This window comes from Cydia splendana, chromosome 2 (assembly GCF_910591565.1).
Source record: "Cydia splendana chromosome 2, ilCydSple1.2, whole genome shotgun sequence".
Taxonomy (NCBI): Eukaryota; Metazoa; Arthropoda; class Insecta; order Lepidoptera; family Tortricidae; genus Cydia; species Cydia splendana.
In genome coordinates this window covers 11,049,435-11,070,924 of record NC_085961.1, presented here as the reverse complement: position 1 = coordinate 11,070,924, position 21,490 = coordinate 11,049,435, and the positions used below count along the sequence as shown (strand labels likewise).

General features: G+C 35.8%; 1 protein-coding gene and 1 long non-coding RNA gene across 2 annotated transcripts in view; both read right to left on the bottom strand.

Annotated features, from left to right (window-relative positions):
* The window catches only part of LOC134804042 (uncharacterized), a 126,721-nt gene extending 114,063 nt beyond the window's left edge, over positions 1-12,658 (bottom strand). The window contains exon 1 of the mRNA XM_063776931.1: positions 12,601-12,658. Coding sequence (XP_063633001.1) covers positions 12,601-12,604 — 4 coding nt within the window. The 5' untranslated portion in view covers positions 12,605-12,658. The remainder of the gene's footprint in view (positions 1-12,600) is intronic.
* Positions 1-21,490, bottom strand: part of LOC134804124 (uncharacterized) — a 181,357-nt gene that overhangs the window by 116,608 nt on the left and 43,259 nt on the right. The gene's annotated exons all lie outside the window — the stretch shown is intronic.

The window sequence follows — 21,490 nt, the reverse complement described above, 5'->3', positions numbered from 1 at the left end:
CAATAGGTATATTATATGAAAACTATTTTGAATCCGTAAGTACCCAGAATTCCATATCCATGTGTTGAGACTACGGTGAACCAAGAGGAGGGTTATGAATTGTGTTTAACCGCCATTATGTTAAAATAACCACTAGCCTCCAGCCACGGTCCGCTAGCATACGGCAGTTTCCTGTACTTTTGTATATATGGCTAATGACTGTGGTAACCTTAAACCGAAAAATTCGAACAAATCCCGACATACAAAGCGCGCTTTGGTCACTTCTTTGCCAGGCCCTTGCGCGCCTTCACGCTAAAAAGTCATTACAAAAGTGTAGAGAATGTTTTTAAGTACATAGGTATGAAAACTCACTATGTAAGAAACATCGGATACGGATTTAATTTACCATTTATAAAACTTGATTTTTTTAATCTTGAAATTTGACTGCTAGGCGGTTGACCCTTACGACATTTGAAATTTCCACTATCGATTTTCCTAAAAACGTGCTCTATTTAATTTGACGATTTCGTGCTCTGTTGCTGAATCTCTTTAACCTAGCTTTGCTGATACTTCGACTATAAAAATACCATTATTCAAGAGTCGATAATAACAATCAACCAACTTAAATATGTAGTATCATCTACATATTATCGATAAAGATATACATTTTTGTCGATGTAGCAGCGTTTGGAGATTTTTGGTGAATAACTCTTATCCATTTTCCTTGTTATTGACATCAAATTGCTATTGGATTTTACGAGTAGGTACGATAAGATGTTATAAATAGTATTCTATAAATGATTGGTAGACATCGCAGGACGAGTAGGTATCTTGAGTTGAGTGGGGTTCTGGAAATCAATGTTTAGATACGTAATTGATTACAAGTAGTAGGTAAATAGTATTTATGTTTAGATTTCAAATATACCTAATGAATAGTAATTTGGTAAGTTTTTTTATTAATATTAAAAGTTTTTTGTATACTTGAAACTGTAAATGAATAATTGGGTGAAAATTGACAAACATAAAAATTCAAACATGTGAATTTACTTATCATTTTTTGGTGTATTTTATCACTTCCACTTTTACGTTCAAAGGCCTATTAATTACGCCATTTATCACTCAAGATAGTTTTGTTAAAATTTAACTACTGTAAATATCCAATATTACTCTAGCTACCCAGTGATAGTAGGTATTTATAATCTCCAACCTTTCTATGAATAATCGGCATTTTCCACTGCGTTAAATTCATTATCAGCTTTTTACGTTAAGAAATATGAATGTGGTATTATCAATGAATTCCTAATAAATAGGGACATGTGTTATGTATTATTATCCAATAGACAATTTTATATACCTTTATTTATATACTTGCGCTTAAACAAGGGTAGGTTATCAAGTATAAACGTGTTACAAAATCGAACATATGAAAAAAAACAAGAAAATGGAGCTCAAATAAATTAAAACATCAGCCAGAATATTTACGCAGTTTGTCCGCTGCCACTGTACTCGTGTGTTTCGGTTGCAAATAGCATCCGATTCAAATTAAACCCCCTTAATTCTGTAATTTGTACTTACCTGATTTAAATAATATGAATGATAATATCAGTAATTTTATCCTAACCAAAAATAGACTACGATCACAATGTAATAAATAATATTCCAAAAACACTTTGCACCCGTATTAACGAGATTGAAAATGGTTGCTGTGAGAGCAAAGCTTAATTATCAATTAATTTAAAAAGTCACTCCTAATTAAGGCAGCTTTCGCTCCATTTGAAATCCGCTTAGCTTTGTCTGGCGATAATTGAACAATCTAACTTATGACGTGTCATTTATTTTACGCTTTATCTTTGCTAAAATGTACTAAGAAAGTGGATTCAACTAGGCGCTATTACCTAAATTAAAGCAAAGTTGTATATTTATAGCTGCACTTTCAAAATAATACAAAATGCGTTAAGGTAACATTCAGAAGACAACTGCAGCGGCAACTGCAATTTCCTCGATAAAATAAGTGACAGATTGAACGTCATAATCGCGGCTGTAAAGGTGACAGTCCATTTCCAATGACAGCAGCCACTAGCTACCATTCACTTTACTATGGAAATTGACAATAACATCGACGCGTTCGTACTAGTAGTGCAGCTGCGGTCAGAAATGCAATGTTACCCTAATGCTCATACTCATTTTAAAATCAATGCCGCCGTCAGTAATGTTGCAACAGTAATGACATCCGAACACCTTTAGGTGTAATTCGAATGGTGACTGCAGCTGCATTACTGTTGCGACATTAGATATACAGGGTGGAACATTTCTAGGGACTGAGCTGAAAGGATAGTGTTATCTAAGTGATCTACAATCGAGTTTTTATAATCGTAAAACTAGATTAAAAAGTACAACAAAATCATTAAAATGAAGTATTTTTATATCAGTGACAACCCTACAAAGTTATTTACATTTTAAATTGACACATGTCATGTCATTCAATAAGATCTATTTGCTAGGGTTGAAACACACTGATTTGTGCACTAATGTTTAACAAACCATATCTCACAAACGGTTAGAAATATTAACGTGTTTAATAAGTGAAAAATAAAGTACGTAGCCTAAACAATTCCCCGTTTTCATAAAAGTCCTTCGTTCTGTTCCACCCGATATACTACACTACATGGACGCGGGCGCTGTGACTGACAATGTGCTTGATAAACTGAGTTGAACGTTCTAATATCGGCAGTAATGCGGCTACAAATTGCAACTGTATCATTGGAATTGGTAGTAACGTACATTGAACAGATTTGGGACAGTGACTCTAACTCTAACTGTCCCAAATTGAACGTTCAATCAGTCACGCATTTTATCTAGGCAATTGACAGTGACAGCGCCTGCGTCGACACCGCAGCAGTAACACCGCTGCAATAATGCAGCTCTACTTGACATCCGAAAGTCACCTTTAGGGTAAATTCGGAAACGACAAATATCTACTAAACTAGAAACAATTTATAACACAGACGCCTTGGTAAGCGTAGTGGAGGCGCAGGTGTAGGTACTTCTAGTATACGTATTTCGTAGGTAGATATGAATCGTGACAGGAATTTTAAAAAATCGTTTCAAAAGTTATCTGAGTGCACTTTCTTTCTGCAGGTACAAAAAAAGTATTTTTACAAGGAAATAATTATGGCAAAATTTATGAAATAAAAATTTAACCTATTCAATAGTCGTTTTACACTGATTTGATGCCCTCCCTTACCTATATAAAGGTAAAAACTCTTAAATTAAAAATTCGATAAAATCCATTTGCTCTTTGAAATACTTCCTGAGTGAAGTTGGATAATTAAAACAATTTCCATAAAATCCCGTTCTGAGGAAGTGCCAAAAATAAAACAAAAGTGCTCTGTTACGGGAGATCGGAAGAATTTGCACGCTTCCGCTATGAATGGTTGACACAATCATTACTTTGTGTAGCTTTAGGTACTCTTCGCTCCCAAAAGTACTTAAGACAAAAGTGGAGTACCCGCGCGAAATCGCTTTTTCATACTAACGTAGTCCTCGTTTTCCTCTCTGGATATTTTATTCTTTATCATTCAAAATTTAAAACCATATTACAATAACACGCAAGTAAATTAACTTATGCTAACACAAAACACAACTTATAACTAAAAACTAAATATAAAAGACTTCCCCCAGATCACTCCCTTCCAGCATGGTCGCAAAAACGCTAGCGGCGTTGTCCCTCTGCACCGCCATGCTTAGCCTCTGAGCAAAGAAAGCGCCAGCCCTATGATCGCCTGAGATGCCTATCAGCCGAACTGACACTTCTCTGACAAAATCCTTGGTGTCAGACCACCACGGGCCCAACGTTTCCATTGCAAGCGCCTGGATCTTAACATTATTGAAAATATTTTTACACAATTTGTTGTAGGTATAACAACCACAGCAATGCCCCTACGTTCCTTTTTTTTCAATTTTTTAGATTTTATACGAGTTAGGAGCATTTAAAAATTTATATGTTAGAAATCCAAATTTTTACTATAAAAAAAAAATTAAAGAGTCAAACGTCGGGGCATGGTTAACATAAATCCAATTATGTAAAAAATATTCTTCATGATGTAAATATCCAGAGAGGAAAATGGGGACTACGTTTGTATGGAGAAACGGCCGTCCCCTTTCCTCAAAAATAAGAAACATCAACAACTTTTCTCGACTTAATCAATGGAATTGCAACTCTGTGGGATGTAATGATAATGAAAGATGAAACTTATTAAATGTAACAAAAAATGTAGGTATAGCACATTATGTTTTCGTGGCCCGTGTTTTTAAAGTTAGAATAACTTTTTTCTAAATTGTAAAATTTCATCTCAGTTTGACATCACTTGCAGTTCATCGCGGTAGTATTTAGGTATACATTGTAGTAAGCAAGATGGCAAAATGAGATCACATTCGTAATTTCAATGAGGGCTGTTTAGTCAAAAAATAACAATTCATTATTTCACAGGTTTTATTGTACAAAATACTTTAATTAGTGCAGTAATTGTTGGCTTCGAGTTTTTCGAAACAAAGATCAAGTAACCCAAGTAATTCCGCATTGTTACGTCATGTTTTATAATTATGACAGTATAAAATAAAAGCTCACAGTATGGAGTTGATTGTCACGCGAGTCAGCAATTACGCGCCAAATACTCGCGACCACGCTATGCATTACAGCCGCAAATGAGATACGCTTAGGTGGGGCAAACTTACAAACATAACATCACAATTAGAAACACTTTTATTTTTAAATTTAGTCTTAATTTTAGTGGCATAAGGTTGTACAGTAAAAACTATAGCTTGTGCTCTTAACGCACTACATTTTTGATGACATTAGAGAATGTGCCGGTCACCTGGGCACGTTTTAAGTGAAATCAGAGGCGTAGTCACTGTTAAAATTATGATATTCTGACGAGTTAATGCTAACCAAATGAAAATTGTTTCAGACATTTTTAAAAATCATTACCTATTTTCATGGTTAACTTTTACTTCTTAATGTTTATAGTACGCGGAAGTCCTTACTGTGTATAAGAACGCTACTTCAAAGACGCGGACGGTTGCAAAGATTGCATTCACGGCGGGACTTCCTTTGTCAAGGAGATTGCACCAAATTTCTTCGTAAAAACTTGTCTTAAGGTGACGTTCGGATGGCAACTGCATCTACATTACTGTATATCACATATCACCGCTGCATGCAGCCTTGACGCGGGCGCTGTTCTGTTTCTCTCAATTTCCTTGATAAAATGACAAACGTTCGTGGCCGCATTACTGCCGCGATTAAGAAATTCGATCCTTCACTCATTTTATCAAGAAAAATCATTGAAAAAATGACATATACGAGTACAGCGACGGCGTTGATGCCGCAGCAGCAAGTCACATAAGTAATGCAGGTGCAGTTTACATCCGAATTTCACCTTTAATTTGTTATCTGTGCAGCTCATTCACACCAATAAGTACAAGTGAATACACATAACTAGCATTAAAGATTAAGTTGACATTTTTCAAGTTCAAATAGTCCTCTATGTTAAACGAAACTCTATAAAGAGTGTTACCAAACTCTGCAAGGTGAATAATTCGATTTTAGTTATTTCGTGATGAAATCGTGAAATATATAAGGTTTTATACTTTTTTGCTGACCAAGATGCCGACGTTTTCTGTGGGACCCTGAGTGTAGACTTAGTACTATTGTGTTTGTAATGTATTTGTAGTAAATAGGTACAGTCAACTGTAAAAATATGGGTGTAGCCAACTTACTCAAAAATATAAAAATCACTGACATAAGAGTTATGGGACATATTTTTGAGATGATTTGTACACCCATATTTTTACAGTACATTAAATGGACAAGCTATTTTTTGTCGTAATTTTGGGCTAATATTAGCTTGTTATTCACTACACATCTACATCTTACATTTTTACTTATTAATTTTATATCATAAAGTCGCACCAAGAAAAGTCTGCAGCGGATTTGATAGCCCACGCAGTGTAAGTGTTATTCATACGTCATAATTTCATAGAAGTTTGACGTTTAAAATGACACTTGCACTGCGGGGGCTATCGAAATCGCTGCAGACTTTTGACGGTTTGACTCTAGCTAATGTGTGCAACAACTGTAGCCTTAACACGACTGCCAGTGTTATATTGACATATGCGCTAACGTCTGCGTAACTTAAATTTTCTACATTTACTTATATGCCAGTACGTATAGTACGAGATGCATAAAAAGTCCTCGTAAGAGTCGTAAGTGACGCTCGCGCTAGGGAATATGTCAGTGTCAAACTGATGGTAGCCGTACTGGTGTACAAAATGAAATTCGTCACGAACTTCTTTTATTTGCAAACACAAGTAGGTACAATGCATCGCCGTGACAATGACGTGTCGCGAGATTTTATTCGAACGGCTCATAGTCATTAGTAACTGTAGCTAAATGAAGGGGGTTTTAGGATTCACTGAAAAGTATTTTGACTTTTGACCGCTGTTAAGTCATTAGGCGTACAAGCCATAGTACGTAAATCGTTTTTATGCTATGTACGCACAACATTTTTGTATACGCAGAAGAAAAAGTTGTTAGTTACCGAAATCTACAAGAGTGTGATGCAATACACCGACCCTTTGTACCAAAGAGTAGTATAATATATAGGACACATGGTACTTTCCGTCATCTCGTTGCTAATCGAACTGAGATTAGTCAATATGTGGACAATGTCCTGCCGCGGGGTGCTGTAATTATAGCAAAGTAACTACTTATCGAACTAAAATTCATGAGAAAGCATAATTAGAGTTTAAGGCGTGTTGTATTATTTTAAAATGCATATTTATGTACCATGCACTAACATGCGCTTAGACATAAGATAATAAACCGAAATTTGACTAGAGTTGCTTTAATTATCATAACGTCGCGCACGTTTTGTGGTTCCAAGGTAGATAGGATAGCGGATTTGATAGCCCACGCACTCCACGCAGTGCAAGTGTTATTTTCAACGTCAAACTTCTATGAAATTATGACGTATAAATAACACTTGCACTGCGTGGGCTATCAAATCCGCTGCAGACTTTTCTTGGTCCGACTCTACCATCATGTTAAGAACACAATATTGTAAGCATAACATTTTAGAATAAATCTCACTCTCACTCACACTCGCTAACGTAAATAAACACACACTTCTATACACTACAGTTTCTGTGTATGTTGTTGATCAGTCTTTCTTTATATTTTACTTAGAAAGCATATTCTGGCTGTTATTAAAATTGGTATTTACCTATTTCATGCAAAAGTCCAATGGCAGGTTGAATATTATATGGATTTGTTACGGATATATCGGTACTACTTCGAAAAAAATTTGTATCTCACACTGCTACTCAAACTTGAAAGTATGCATCCCATATATAGTATGGATACCACATTTTTCTTTTGATTGACAAAATGAGATACGAGTTTTTTTCAAAGTAGTGCCGATATGATCTATCAGTATAAAAAAGTGACGTTTCTAGTTGAAGAAATGTTACCTTAGACACTGACAGATCATTCCATAACCTGTTATTAAAATCAGAATACGGCTCTAAGAAACAAAGATTCATTATCTTATTGTTTTCGGCGGCCCTTGCGGATACACTTCGACCCATTAGGCATCTTTATTTATCACTTCAACAGTAACAAAAGGAGCAGTTACGAGTACCTTTGTACTTAATATATCTAAAATAAGGCAAATGTACTAGTGCTCGACATGCTAATGCCCAATAAATGACACCTTGCTGTCACCTCTATTGACAATGACTTAAGTTTCAAGATGACATGTACTGGGACCGCGTCGAGCACCAGTACACCTTAAGCCTATTCGTCAATTTGAAACGTGGACCTATTCATGGGAAACAAAAACAGAAAGTCAGTTTTAGAACTAACATTCATACGGAACCACGGAGCGTGAGAGAAACATTCATACAACACTGTCACAATACCTTTGTTTGCTCAAACCTTTTCATTGTTCTCTGAAGGGGACAACTTGCGTTTCGAGCGTGAAAATCCTGTTTACAATAGACGTCCTGCATATTTTAACTATCCCGGCGATTGAAACACTTGCTCGTGGAGTCTTAGCCCTTTGTGTAACTGTTTATTCATGCTCTTTAGCGGTTCTCTTGGTCAAGGGTATTTAGTGTTAAATCAAGCTTATATTGAATAGAACTTCATAGCTCATTGTTGTCGGACAAGGTCCAGACACCGTAGATACTCGTAGTGTTTGTTGTTTTGTTAATGTTATGTTGTTTATTATAACTCTTGATACTAATAATATTAGTTTTCAATATGATTACCACTAAATAAGAGCCTCTAAATATATCCATGCTTTCATCAAAATCGGTTCAGCAGTTTAAGCGTGAACAAACAGACAGACTGACAGAGTTACTTTCGGATTTTGTAGCAGCTAGCTAAAATAGGGATTATATATTTATTTTTATTTCTGTTTTTAAGTAGTTACACTACTACAACCATACACTCATGCTTGGACAAATTAAGTGGAACGCAAAGAAAAAGTTTAATTAGGTACTTAAATTTTAAAATTATTTTAGGTGCTCCTAGTGCAGTAATTAAACCTTTCGTTACGTCCCTCTAAACTTGTCCATGAATATGTATATGTATATCAATCATAAGCTAGAATAGAGAAGTACTTAAAATACTAAAGAAAAATTTACCAAGCCCTCCAGTGGCAGAGACCGGATTCGAACCGGAATCTTCTGCCTGTGCGGCTAACGCCATGACCCCTAGGCCACCCAGCCACGTCGGGCCAGGATTCACCTAACCCTATTTCTCTGCACTATAAAATCAGAGAAGCGATACACGACATTCAACATAATCCTGTATCAAACATTCTGAACACGAATGCATTGAAATGCCACAAAACCTGTCCATTCCAAACAATTTAACACATTCACTTCGGCGTAGTAAAGTGCTACGCCAGCCGTAGCTCGTAGACGCTTTGTAGCGCAGCACTTACATGCTTGAAGGCGCGGAACTCCTACAAATTTGTAAACTGAACTCGAGATAGGCAACTTCTATCTTGAGAAGCGCTTAAAATTTATATGCTTAATATCCATTACCTGTTCACCTAGGTAACTTATAACCATATCATAAACGCTAAGCTCTGAGCCACCGGGTAAGTACTACTGTATGTTCACCAGCAAGCATGTGATGGGTGTAAACTACATCTGTAAAACGTGTAGTTATACCCAAAATTCATAAAAATAGAGGATAATAAATTATAAAATATTCGTATATATTTTAATTGTAAGTTTTCAAAAAGTTTAATTTCATGTTTTTTTTTTATAGTTACATTTTGGACCCATGATTCAAAGCCGGAGGCGGGCGATACATATTTTTTGGACTTTCGTACTTTGAAACGAAAAAAATAGCACTATATATTTAGTTTAGCGATGATAATAGATTGCAACAATTAATCACAATAACTCATTTATTATACAAAAACACTCACACAGTAGCAATTTAAGATTAATTATTTTGATTAATACATTTTTAAGTGAAAAAAGCGGGCGCAGGTTTTACTTTTTGTATTTCATTTTTTCTGTTTACGGCAGGTAACGTGGCAATGATAGTTCCATTCAGTCAAGTAATTAAAAAGTTTTTTAGTCAAATATTCTGTTATATTACATTTCGGGGAGTAAATTGTAAAATTTTTAAAAAATATTTGCAAACTATACTTTCATTTGATATGATGTCACACGAATGTATCAAATAAAAGGGCTTGTTATAAGGGTTTTGAATAACTTTACCTTAAATTAGACAATTTTGAAATTATTAATGAAAATAGGCCAAAATTAACCATTTTCGAAATATAAACACACTTTGCAATCCAATTGCACTTTACAATCAAAAAGGGGTAGAGTACTTCTTGTGTGACCAATTTTTGTTTGCGCATAAATCAGTGTCATTTCTTTATCTCCAATTCACTATATAAGTAAATATGAGATTAATTTGTATGATTCCTTTAGTTGTGTCTTCTTCTTCTTCTTCAACCTAGCGTTTTCCCGGCCTAGCGCCAGGGTCCGCTTTCTTGCTTAGTCTTCTCCACTTTGCCCGGTCTTGTATAATTATAAATTATCTTTAAATACATAAACAATGAAATCATAAACTATAGAACACTGTGTAAAGCATGAAAAAATAATGTACATTGATACAACAAAGATATTATAACGATAATAAAATTATCATCGATGTTGCCTACATATTACTCTTGTCTTGACCGATTATACCTCTAAATTCACCATTAGGTACGTTGTATATTTGATCAATATCCGTACACTACGCTCGTAATTAATTTATACGATTAGAACTTGAAATTACAGGAAACAATAGTAGCCGGTTTCCAATTACGAGAGCGCATCATGTTCTGCATTGCGATATGTTTACCTTTTGAAGCTGGGCATTCATCACGCAGAGATGTTTATTCTATAAAGTACGAGTAACTGGATGCCTAGCCAACGTGCAATCGTTAAAGCTCCGTAGCGAACGAAATGCAACTGTCACTCGGGGCGATTCGGGAAATGAATTAGAGATTAACTAGATACGATATAGTAAAGATATGTGTCGTCCCACGGGTAAAGGTACCTTATGACGGTTGGCGCTTACGCTATTATTATCCAATATTATTGCAGCGCTATGTGACTTAAGCGCCAGCCACCATAAGGTACCTTTTGCCGTGGAACGTCACATATCTTTACTATATCGTATCTAGTTAATCTCTAATTAATTTCCCGAATCGAGCCGACTGTCGCACTAGTGAAGAAGAGTGATATAGAGAAATTACTACGAATACGATACGCTACGGAGCGTTAACGATTGGCACGGTACGCGTTCTGGGGGCCTATAGCGAACCACGTTCGACGTGTTGCCTCCCTGTAACACTTGCGTACGAATTCACAAGTGCGACAGAGAGGCAACACGTCGAACGTGATTCGCGGTAGGTCCTCTGAACAGACTTACAGCCTGATTCGAGCTTTAATATATGTCAAGAGTTTGCTCTAGATTCGATATGGGTCGAATTTGTCCAAAGTGTCAAAAGAGACTTTTCTTCAAACAAAAACGTTTACGTTTTTACACAAAAAATTAAAATTATAAAACTCCATCTCGCTCACGCTTATCCTGAGTGAGAGTGAGAGAACACGAACCTACTTGGCCTTAAACGTTGCGATCAATGACTTTGCTGGTTGTTCTTCAGCCATTTAATTAGAAGCCGGGAATTATACACGGGATAGATGTCTATATCGCAGCCAACTGGTTAAATTAGCGTTAGCTGGCTAATTTGGGTCAATCGCGGACGGTCTAAAACGCAAAATGACTACAGTAATATTTTGTCTACATCGCGATATACTTAGACAAAATATTACACTAGTTATTTTGCGTTCTAGACCATCCGCGAATAACCCGCTAATTTAACCAGTTGGCTGCTACATAATAAATATTAAGTATCTATTACCTCGTACCGCTGTGAAATATTTTACGGGCGATTCATATTCAGTTTCCACTAACAACCCGTTAGGGAAAAGAAGGGACAAATGTTTCAGTAGGTAAATAACTTAATATTAATTTTGCATGTAATTACGAGTATTACTTGCGGGACAAGCCTTACTAGTACAGGAACCATAAAATTATACAACTGTAACTTGGAAACTGATTCGGCATTTTGATTGGAAAACTAGTTTCAATATACAGTCAGCTAAACCGAACTGAGCACCCCTGCATACATATAATTAGTATGCAGAGATGCTAAGCTAATAACTTTGCTGACTGTGCGTAGACCCTCTTTAAGTACCTACCCTCTAACGTAAACCTTCTCAAACGGATCACTTATTGTTAGATAGCGTTGACGGTGTGCTTTAATATAATAAAGGATGACTCACGCTAAACCGAGCCGTGCCCGGGCCGTGGCGTCCGACATGTCATTTTCTGTGACGGCTGATCGATGATCACGTGGTGCTTTCCATAGAAAACGAAGCGCCGGAAGCTCCGGCCCGGCCCCGGCCCGGTCTAGCATGAGTTATCCTTAATATGTACATGCCTACTATGCCCTTATGCATATGAGAGCGGCCGGGAAAGCTAAATTTACGCATACATAGAATTTATAAATACCCATAAAAGTATGCGCACAAAGCTAAAATTCAAATATAATTAATAGCTATCTACAACAATAATGAGGCAAGCGGCGTTGTTGGTTGAAGGTCTATCAGTCCTTATCACATCTGCTTAATACAATACAATACAATACTCTTTATTGCACACCTCACATACTCGTAGCTTACATGTACAGTAAAATAAACAAAGACAATATACGGTAGGTGGCGCAAAGAAAAAATATGAAAAGTCGAATTGAATATAACCATACAACACAAAACGTTAATATAGATAAACATACTGAAATACTAATTAGTATACTACTAATTAAATAATAATATGTCAGTAATCTAATTTTATGGTAATTAGTACGCTAACAAGACTGGCCAAGAATAGAGAAGACTTTGCAAAGGTGGCCGCCGACGCCCGCTAGGGCATGGCAGCAGAAGAAGAAGAAGTACATATTTAATAAATTGACTTACCCATCGCGAATTGTTGAAACGTCCCGACGTCAATATAGTGGCGACAAACTGACGTTCCTTCAATAGATATTGTTGGGACAGTACAATGAATTAATAATACATATTAATTAGTTTTAGGGCTGTGCCATGGATTGGTATAGAGTTAAATTGCGTTGTTGAATATTTTAGCGTTCTTATTCGTTGTTAATGATAATGGGTGGCTGCTGAGATACGCGTCATAACCGTGCTTTTGTACAGATTGGAGCCCAATTCAGATTTGTTACAGTTTTGATTTTATTATGATATCTTGAAGATGGCTCACGCTAATAGGTGCTTGCGAACTGTATCAAGATCGTATCAAAAACAAGTTGTTGAATCAAATCAGTCTCCCTTGTCTGTTACAACTCATAATGTGCTTCATGATCTCATAACAACATTCATTAGTGGCATTCTTAGTGGCAACTGACATTCGTTTATTAATGTTGTTTTTTTCTTGATATTTTTTTTTAATATTAATTAACTATATGAAGATTTTAGCACTTGTCCTTACCCGCAAATAGTTATTAATTTGATAGATTGGTTAAATATAAGGATTATAGTTCTAACCTTCTAACACATAAATAAATATTAGTTGACGTCTCTATACTATACTTAGGTACCTATATTTTGAGTACCTATTTACATCTTTGAGACTGTTTCATTTTGAACACTCAAGTATTTTGTTACTTTTAATTTGATAGTAAAAATATTTTCTGGAATACATGAATACTAAAAAGGCTTACCAGGGGAGTAGGTACCTAATATCATATTACAGCAACTTTGGAACAGATGCTAGTCTGAAATTTGATAGTTAGCCAAATAGAATAATGGCGACTACAACCAAAACGTTACGTCAGATGCCAAGGAGCAAAATTAGTAGCAAATTTTAATTCTGTTGTAAAAACAACTATCATTTTAGGCTTAATTGTGATACGGCGACACAATACATACCGATGTCAAGTTGAATGCGAAGTTTTATTATGAAATGATGAAACCTCTACATATTTAAGGGCATGGCGGCCATAATAAAAGATAAAGGTATCACAAGCTTTAAAATATATTAAAATACAGAATAAACACAATACATTTTCCTTTGATTATTAAGGTACAATTTACTGAAACTCGAAAAATACTCAAAATAGAAACATCGACAACCCTTTAACATGACTGACACCATACCGTATATAATCTAGTAAGTAATTAAATGTCTAGGCGTGGTTCACCGAGTCCCCTGCCGCAGGGGGCAGCTTTGCCTGCTACGGGGCCACGGGTCTGTATTCAATTAATGACGGACCAATATGTGTGACAACTATTGACTATTCATGATCACGCCGAGACAAGCGAACAGCACAACATACTCTAAATTAACCTACTGTCTTTGAGCTATACCTACGAAGAAAACTGTGACTAAACATCTAACTTTAAGTACTTAATGCATAAACAAGTGCGTCTTACGAGTGAATAAGATAACTACTATCAAAAAAACACGTAGGGTGACTGCTATAGTAATTGGCCACTCTTAATATTAGCTTGTTTCTTTCTGATTTGTAAGGAGTGGCCAATAACTATAGCAGTCACCTTATTGTGTCAGGTAGAACCTGACATTAACTTATCTTTACTGTCTATTACCGATTACCGAGTATATCCTTGTTGATCAGAAATCATTAGGTATTATTATAACATATAAACATATGGATTATTATAACAAATACTCATATAACCTAAAGGTTGATTTAAAATGATACATATCACGATGTATAATGTACAATATATAAAACATAATTCTGGTTTGTTTATGTTTAATAACAAATCCGCTAGGTGATCAATCGAAATAGCCTATATTATTTCTATTAGCTATAACTCAGCTTAATATTGTTTCATATTTGTACCGTTAAACGAAAATTAATTTGTTTCCTCTGAAATTCAATTCCAACATGAGAGGTACTAAATTATGCACCATTTGCCTTTACGGTATCAACCTTTCATTGTTTGAAATGTAAGCATTGCGCAACTAATTACAAAGCTTTGAACAAATTATACATTTTTAAATACAGCCCTTTTAACCCTTAACCGCTGACGTGTAATTTTCGTAAACGATTATATACTTAAAGGAATCGACGTAACTATGTATTATACTTAGCGATGTACACGGTAAGGACCTACCTGTGAAATTATCAATTGTTTGCGGACTCACACGACAAGAAATGCCGCGCTGCTATAGGACTTTGTACTGGGTGTGGCCTGTAACACGAGCAAATAATTAAAACATAGATTGTACTCCTCAAACGGTGACACTTTTGTTCAACAACTTTTAAAAATGATGAAATATTTAGACTCCCTATTTTTCATATAAAATAAATATTATCTTCAATGGACGCCATCGCCACGCCATATCATTGTGATTGACGTTGCTTGTCACGCCTTAAACATAACAAAATTCGCAATACATTGCGTCTTGGAATAAACTTTAAAGTGTATTAAAAATCAAACCACAAGTTATTTTTAAAAGTCGCTGAACAAATGTTGGTCAGTATGAGGAGTACAGCCTACAGTTAAATTTTTTGCTTATATTACAGGCCACACCCGGTATAGCCATCAACGGTGATGCGGGACCCCATAAACCCAGTGCCGCAACAAGCATCTACTTACAACAGATGATGTGGCCAATGATGATTAAAATCGCATGTCTAACAAACGATGAAACTGAGTGAGTAGAAAAACGAAGATTTTGGTCACGTAGCGTAGAATCACTTTCCGTGGCACATTTTGTCCTAATTAATTCAGAAAGGTTAAAGCTAAGCTAGTACATGCCTATGTCTTTTAATACCAAAAAATATGATTTTCAACTTTATCTGAATAACAGTAATAGGTATTTAGAAAACACGTACGAGCGAGATGCACCAATAATTAAGACAGGCAGATGAGATTATAAATTTTAATTATGGGCATTTTATGTATTGCCATTATTATTTAGAAGAAACAATTATGTATTTTGCGCACTTACATGCTTTTATGCAAAATTATCCAAACAAAAACAAACTCTTACTTATCGTTTCTTTTAATATGCATTATTATACATATTAAAACGTAATTTACCTTCCGTGATTATTTCTCACTTGATGGTTTGATCGGAAGATCAGCGCTGGAAGTCGCCAGCAATATGCTGAGATGGGGCCATTTAGTGACACTTTATTTTTCACTATGTTTTTTCTATGTATGTCTATTGTCTACAGGTGTTTACGAATAAAAAACTATTCTATTCTAATTGTACGTAATAAGTAATTGAGTACCTTATCGTTTCATTTTCTACCTATGTTTGAACCCACATCAAGTAAAAGTCTGCTTTTTTCCCAATGTTTGACAGGTAAATAGTGGACACGGTCTACATGAAGGCATTCAGTTTGCTACTTATGTGTAATTCTTGTCAGAAAAAAATGTGAATGAATTATGAGAACGTGTGCGAATCTTTAGCAAACAATAGATTTAGGATTAAATTCTAATTGAATTGGTTATCACATGAACTCGGGCTTAGTGGAAGGATTAGGTAGAAAATTGATAATCATAGGGCCCAATGACAGTAAAAGTAATGTGTAGGTATAATTCTCCTAATATCGGTCTTTGGATCATAAAATATAATGGCACTGGCGTAATTCTAGTAAAAGCTATAATTTAAACTTTAACCGTCGTGTGACCGCCAACTAACGGGTCAGAAAGATGACATACATATTAACAGCTGGCCCAAAGATTAACAATGTAGCGGATAGTTTTAATTAAATTAAATTAAAATTATATTCCCAATTTTATATTAAAGCAAAAAAATGGAAAAGGCGTGTTTACATGAAGAAAGGAATGGAAAGATTTGCGATGTCCTGGTAGGCTTCCGTAGCTCAATTGGTTAAGAGCAACACACGGATTGTGGAGGATGCGGGTTCAAGTCCTGCCGGAAGCGTAAATTTTTCCATTTTTTCCTTTAATATAAAATTTGGAATATCGCTCGCAGACGTATCTGCTTGTTAAAAAATTGATTTAAAATTATATTCTATTTAATCATATATATCAAATTGAACCACCAGAACGGGATAAAAAACGAGCGAAGAAGAGAGATGGCGCCTTACATATTTCTAAAAAAGTTTTTGACACGTATCTCGAATACAACGCGCGTATGATAAGAAAAAACTGTTTAAATCTATTATCTACATATGAGAATAAAACTAGAAGATAAAAACTATCGCTTTCGATGCGTATTTAATTTACAATAAGGAAAAGAAATTTTCATAACAATCTTCATTTTACGACTTCGACCATTTCTCGGGAACTCTCGGTTGCTTTCGTTTGGCGGTGCTACAGATTAGACCAAATAATCCGTAAGTTAAAGTAAACTAAATTATATTTGTCATGTTGGTATACAGGTATTTCTGAGTTTTTTTACACGAAGTAAAATAAAAAGTGCTGCCAACCTCAACCTTAGTCCATAGCCCATACGAGTGAATTATGCCATTTATGACATATCAATCAAATTAATATTATCGTATGGTTATCGTGTTAATAATTTGTATTTTATTGTTTTAAATTTCTTTATGAGTTATTATTATTCAGATTGATTTTCATGGCTCGGCAAACATTGTTATTCGTCCAGGGAAAGGGCTGCCGAGATGAGCCAAAAATACAAAGTTATAGAATGGGAGACGAGCGTACTTGGGACAACAAAATGGGAGACGCCCGATGGCGAGAGCTATCGCAAGATCGCAAGAAACATGACGTGATCTGGTATCGGAGGCCAGGTGAGCCCTTTGGATCGTTGCGTCACCTTAGCCGTAGTAATGTTAAGATCCAGAAAGGGAAATGGGGACTACCTACGTTTGTATGAAAAGGCGATTTATGGGTGGTGGTTGTCCATATTCGTGGCTTAAAGCGGAAAATAAGTAATCTAATGAACGTTTTTGCAACTAGGCTTACAACAATAAGTAATAATTTTATGTTAAAACAAGTTTTAAATAAATACCTACGTACGTTATAAGAAATTTTCGAACTAAGTTATCCAAATAACGGCTACCTACTTGACAAATAAGAAATCCTTATCACAGTTATAAACCCTGGCAGGGATACATAATAATGTCGGTATTTAACTAAATATAAGACAAACTCTTTATTTCATTTACGCGAGCGTCTGCGAACGAAAAATATATTGTTTATTTAATAAAAAACAAAAAGAAAAGAAAAACTAAACGTTGTTCTATTTAATGATAATGTATCAAAATTATATATATATTAATTTTATATGATTGTTGCCCATGTGTACTGGGTAGCGTTTGACGTACCTACCTAAGGGATTAGATCGCACGCGAGTTGCAGTTAGAATGCAATCAGTCTGATCTGACTTTGAATACTACACCTAAAAATATTACTTGTTGTGATTTATTATATGTATAATAACAAAAACTACAACTAAAACAACAACTGAAAAGACCGCAAACGTAGAACGTAATATTTTAGTTAGGTAGCGTAAGTCTCAAAAACGGCAAAGGATTTGAATAATGGTTCATTATTAAAATGTATAGTCTAGTACTTTTGGTATGATTGCTGATATCTTGGACCACATACTAAATGACACATTTGAAACACGCGAAAGGGTGTGGAAAATACATTGATATAAAATTCAAGGACTTTTAAAAATGTATGTCCCAGCCATTAGCAAAGTACCTATTTACTAATATTGAGGTAACTAACTGATGGTCATTTTCTAGTCGACATAGATATAAGTAGTGTCAGGGCTTCCATATGTCCATTATTTTGTAAGTAGCCACGAAACCACATACCTAGCAACTTCTATAATTAAAAGTATCTAGACGTTCGACACATTCTCTTGTCAATAAACCTATTGATCTGTAGGTTAATGACAATTATGTATGACATAAGATCATACACATACGGTCGCAGAGAGAGCGACCGAGTATCTATCAGGACCGCGTTCTATATTTGATGCTTGATACAACCATACCCACTACATTAAGAGTCTCGAAGATTCAAATACCGATAAACACCACCGACACAGAACAATGATGTTCCGGACATTAGGAAGGCATGAGAAAAGCCGAACTCAACGAAGTGTTCCTTTCGACAGTTTAAGGAAATGTAAGGTATTATTGTCATTATTGAATTGGTAATGCGTTTTAATTATCAGCTACCCCTTTTCCCTTTATCATTTAACTAAATTAAAAAACATTCGGGTTTCGAAATCTCTTTGCTCACTTCACAACGAAAGCGCTGCTCTATTCTTTCAGATAGCAGCGTTGTATTCTGAAATCTATGCTGGCTTCTACGTCACCGCCCCGAACCCCGCGATCGCAACTGTTACCAATCTCGCGCTATTTGACGTTTCACTCGGCGAAAGTAATTCGATCCCCGACGCATAGTTCGCTCGCAATGGCTCAATGTACGGAATTTCCTTTGTGCCTCGGGTGCCAAGAAGAATCTATCACGCGATATGTACATATGTGACTCTCGAGCAAATAATCCGGTGGTATTAGCTGACGGAAGCGTTCGTGAATGCTGTTCAAGTTAGCGATCAAAAAAATATTATTTACATGAGGGAAACTTGTTCCAACACTAGCTATTCAGAAAAGCGTCTTAGGTACGTGTGTCGACACATACATACATATAACTTTTATAAATATTCTTACCAGCGACACCTAGTCGATCCTATAGTTCAGCGTCGTAGGCTCCCGCGTCCTCAGGGTTCCTTTGAGCTCTAAACCAAGTATGTATGTAGGTAAATCAGCTGATTGATGAAACTATTGTTGGTTGGTTATTTTATATGTACTAACTAAGAAGGTTAAATATGCACACACGGAAAACAGAACAGCCTAGAATTCATTTTAATTTTTATTTTATTCAAATCTCTCCGCATGTTACTGTATCCAAGTGTCCAATAATATGTTACCTGTATTTCATTGTGACCTTGTTTGAGTAGCAAACTGTTTTCGCAAGACCCTCTTGACACAATTCCAATAGCCTTGTTTGCATAAAATAATATTATGGTAACAATTGGAGCATTCCGAATCCGAATGGCAATAACAATGCTTAAAACAAATAGGTACTTTATAGTCGTGAAGCGCGACCTAACTTTATCACATAGAGAAATCGCTTCGACTGTTTTATGGCTTACTTTTTCGTGAGATACATTCTTATTGCCATAAAAGGGTACCTAGTATAGGATACGCTAGTGAAATTAATATTAAGTAATAACTAACATTTATAATTTGTATTTATTAATAAATCACAAAACATAGTAAGTAAATAAATACATATCAACTTAAAAATGTAACATGAACTCATCATCTATTTTTAATAACCTATTTTTTTAGAGAGATACCTACTTCTCAGGGGCGATCAAGTCGGCGATCAAAAATAGGTTAGGTTGTTCTGAAACCAAAACATATGTGTATAACCTTAGTTCCGAAGCTCTTATGTAATTAACGAATAAAGTACAGGTACAAACGCGATACTTAACGCTGTAAAAGCGCCGACCGTACCAAGGGATAATGAAACGTATAATTTTTATTGTTAACGTAAATCTCCAAAAATCGCGGCTCAGCCCTAATCTGCTCAACCCACTCCATTCGTAATCACTTAGCACTCGTTTTCAAAGTCAGTTAAACGAATTAATTCAGACGTGCGTTGTCGTGCGTGCGGCAAACGTAAATCACGACTCGGGTGTGGTCCGAATAATTAAAACAGGAACCTCGCCCGGCCCTAACCCAGTTGTGGCAGACTCATTTTAGCACGACACTGCTAACTGCGTTCGTTGCGAGACACGATCAGAGGCAAATGTGATTTTGACATTATATCTAGAAATTTGCTAAACGGACCCGCTCACTGTACCATGCTTTTTTAGGGTTCCGTACCCAAAGGGTAAAACGGGACCCTATTACTAAGACTTCGCTGTCCGTCCGTCCGTCCGTCCGTCCGTCCGTCTGTCACCAGGCTGTACCTCACGAACCGTGATAGCTAGACAGTTGAAATTTTCACAGATGATGTATTTCTGTTGCCGCTATAACAACAAATACTAAAAACAGAATAAAATAAAGATTTAAATGGGGCTCCCATACAACAAACGTGATTTTTGACCAAAGTTAAGCAACGTCGGGAGTGGTCAGTATTTGGATGGGTGACCGTTTTTTTTTTTGCTTTTTTTTTGTTTTTTTTTTGCATTATGGTACGGAACCCTTCGTGCGCGAGTCCGACTCGCACTTGCCCGGTTTTTTTTTTTGTTTAATTTATTTAACTAGTTGTTCGCCCCGAACTGAGAACTCGCGGTTCGCCAAAAAGATCAATTGAATGCCACTGCATTCAATTACTTAATAGAAAACCGCGTGGCATTTATTGCAAATTCTGTGGAGCCCTTAATTGATAAATTTAAGTCACCATAGAGATTACAATAAACTGTATCTGTGGTAAGCCGTAATTTTTCTTATCAAATGTCAAATACTAATATCATGTTTATTTTATTTCTTTTTTATCTTGCTAATTATTTCAAAATGGTAAATATAAAAACGATATTATAAAAGTGCAAGCCGAGCACTTTCATTTGATACCAAACTCGACCATACTTTCTTGCAAAAAGATGACCAGAATAGCAAGACCCCTCATAAATAGCTTTTTAGCCTTCTGAGCTATTCTAACTCAATAACCCCTTGATCCAGCCTGCTCATAATTTAATGACTGAAATATGATGCCCTCAACTACACGTTTACCCAATTTCATTTAAATTAGAACAAATTTACTTAAGTTCTTGAGTATCAAACTATCCTCTGATAGTTCAGCTTAAAAACATCGAAATGCCGGGACGTGCCCCTAGCCAGCCGCGTGTCCC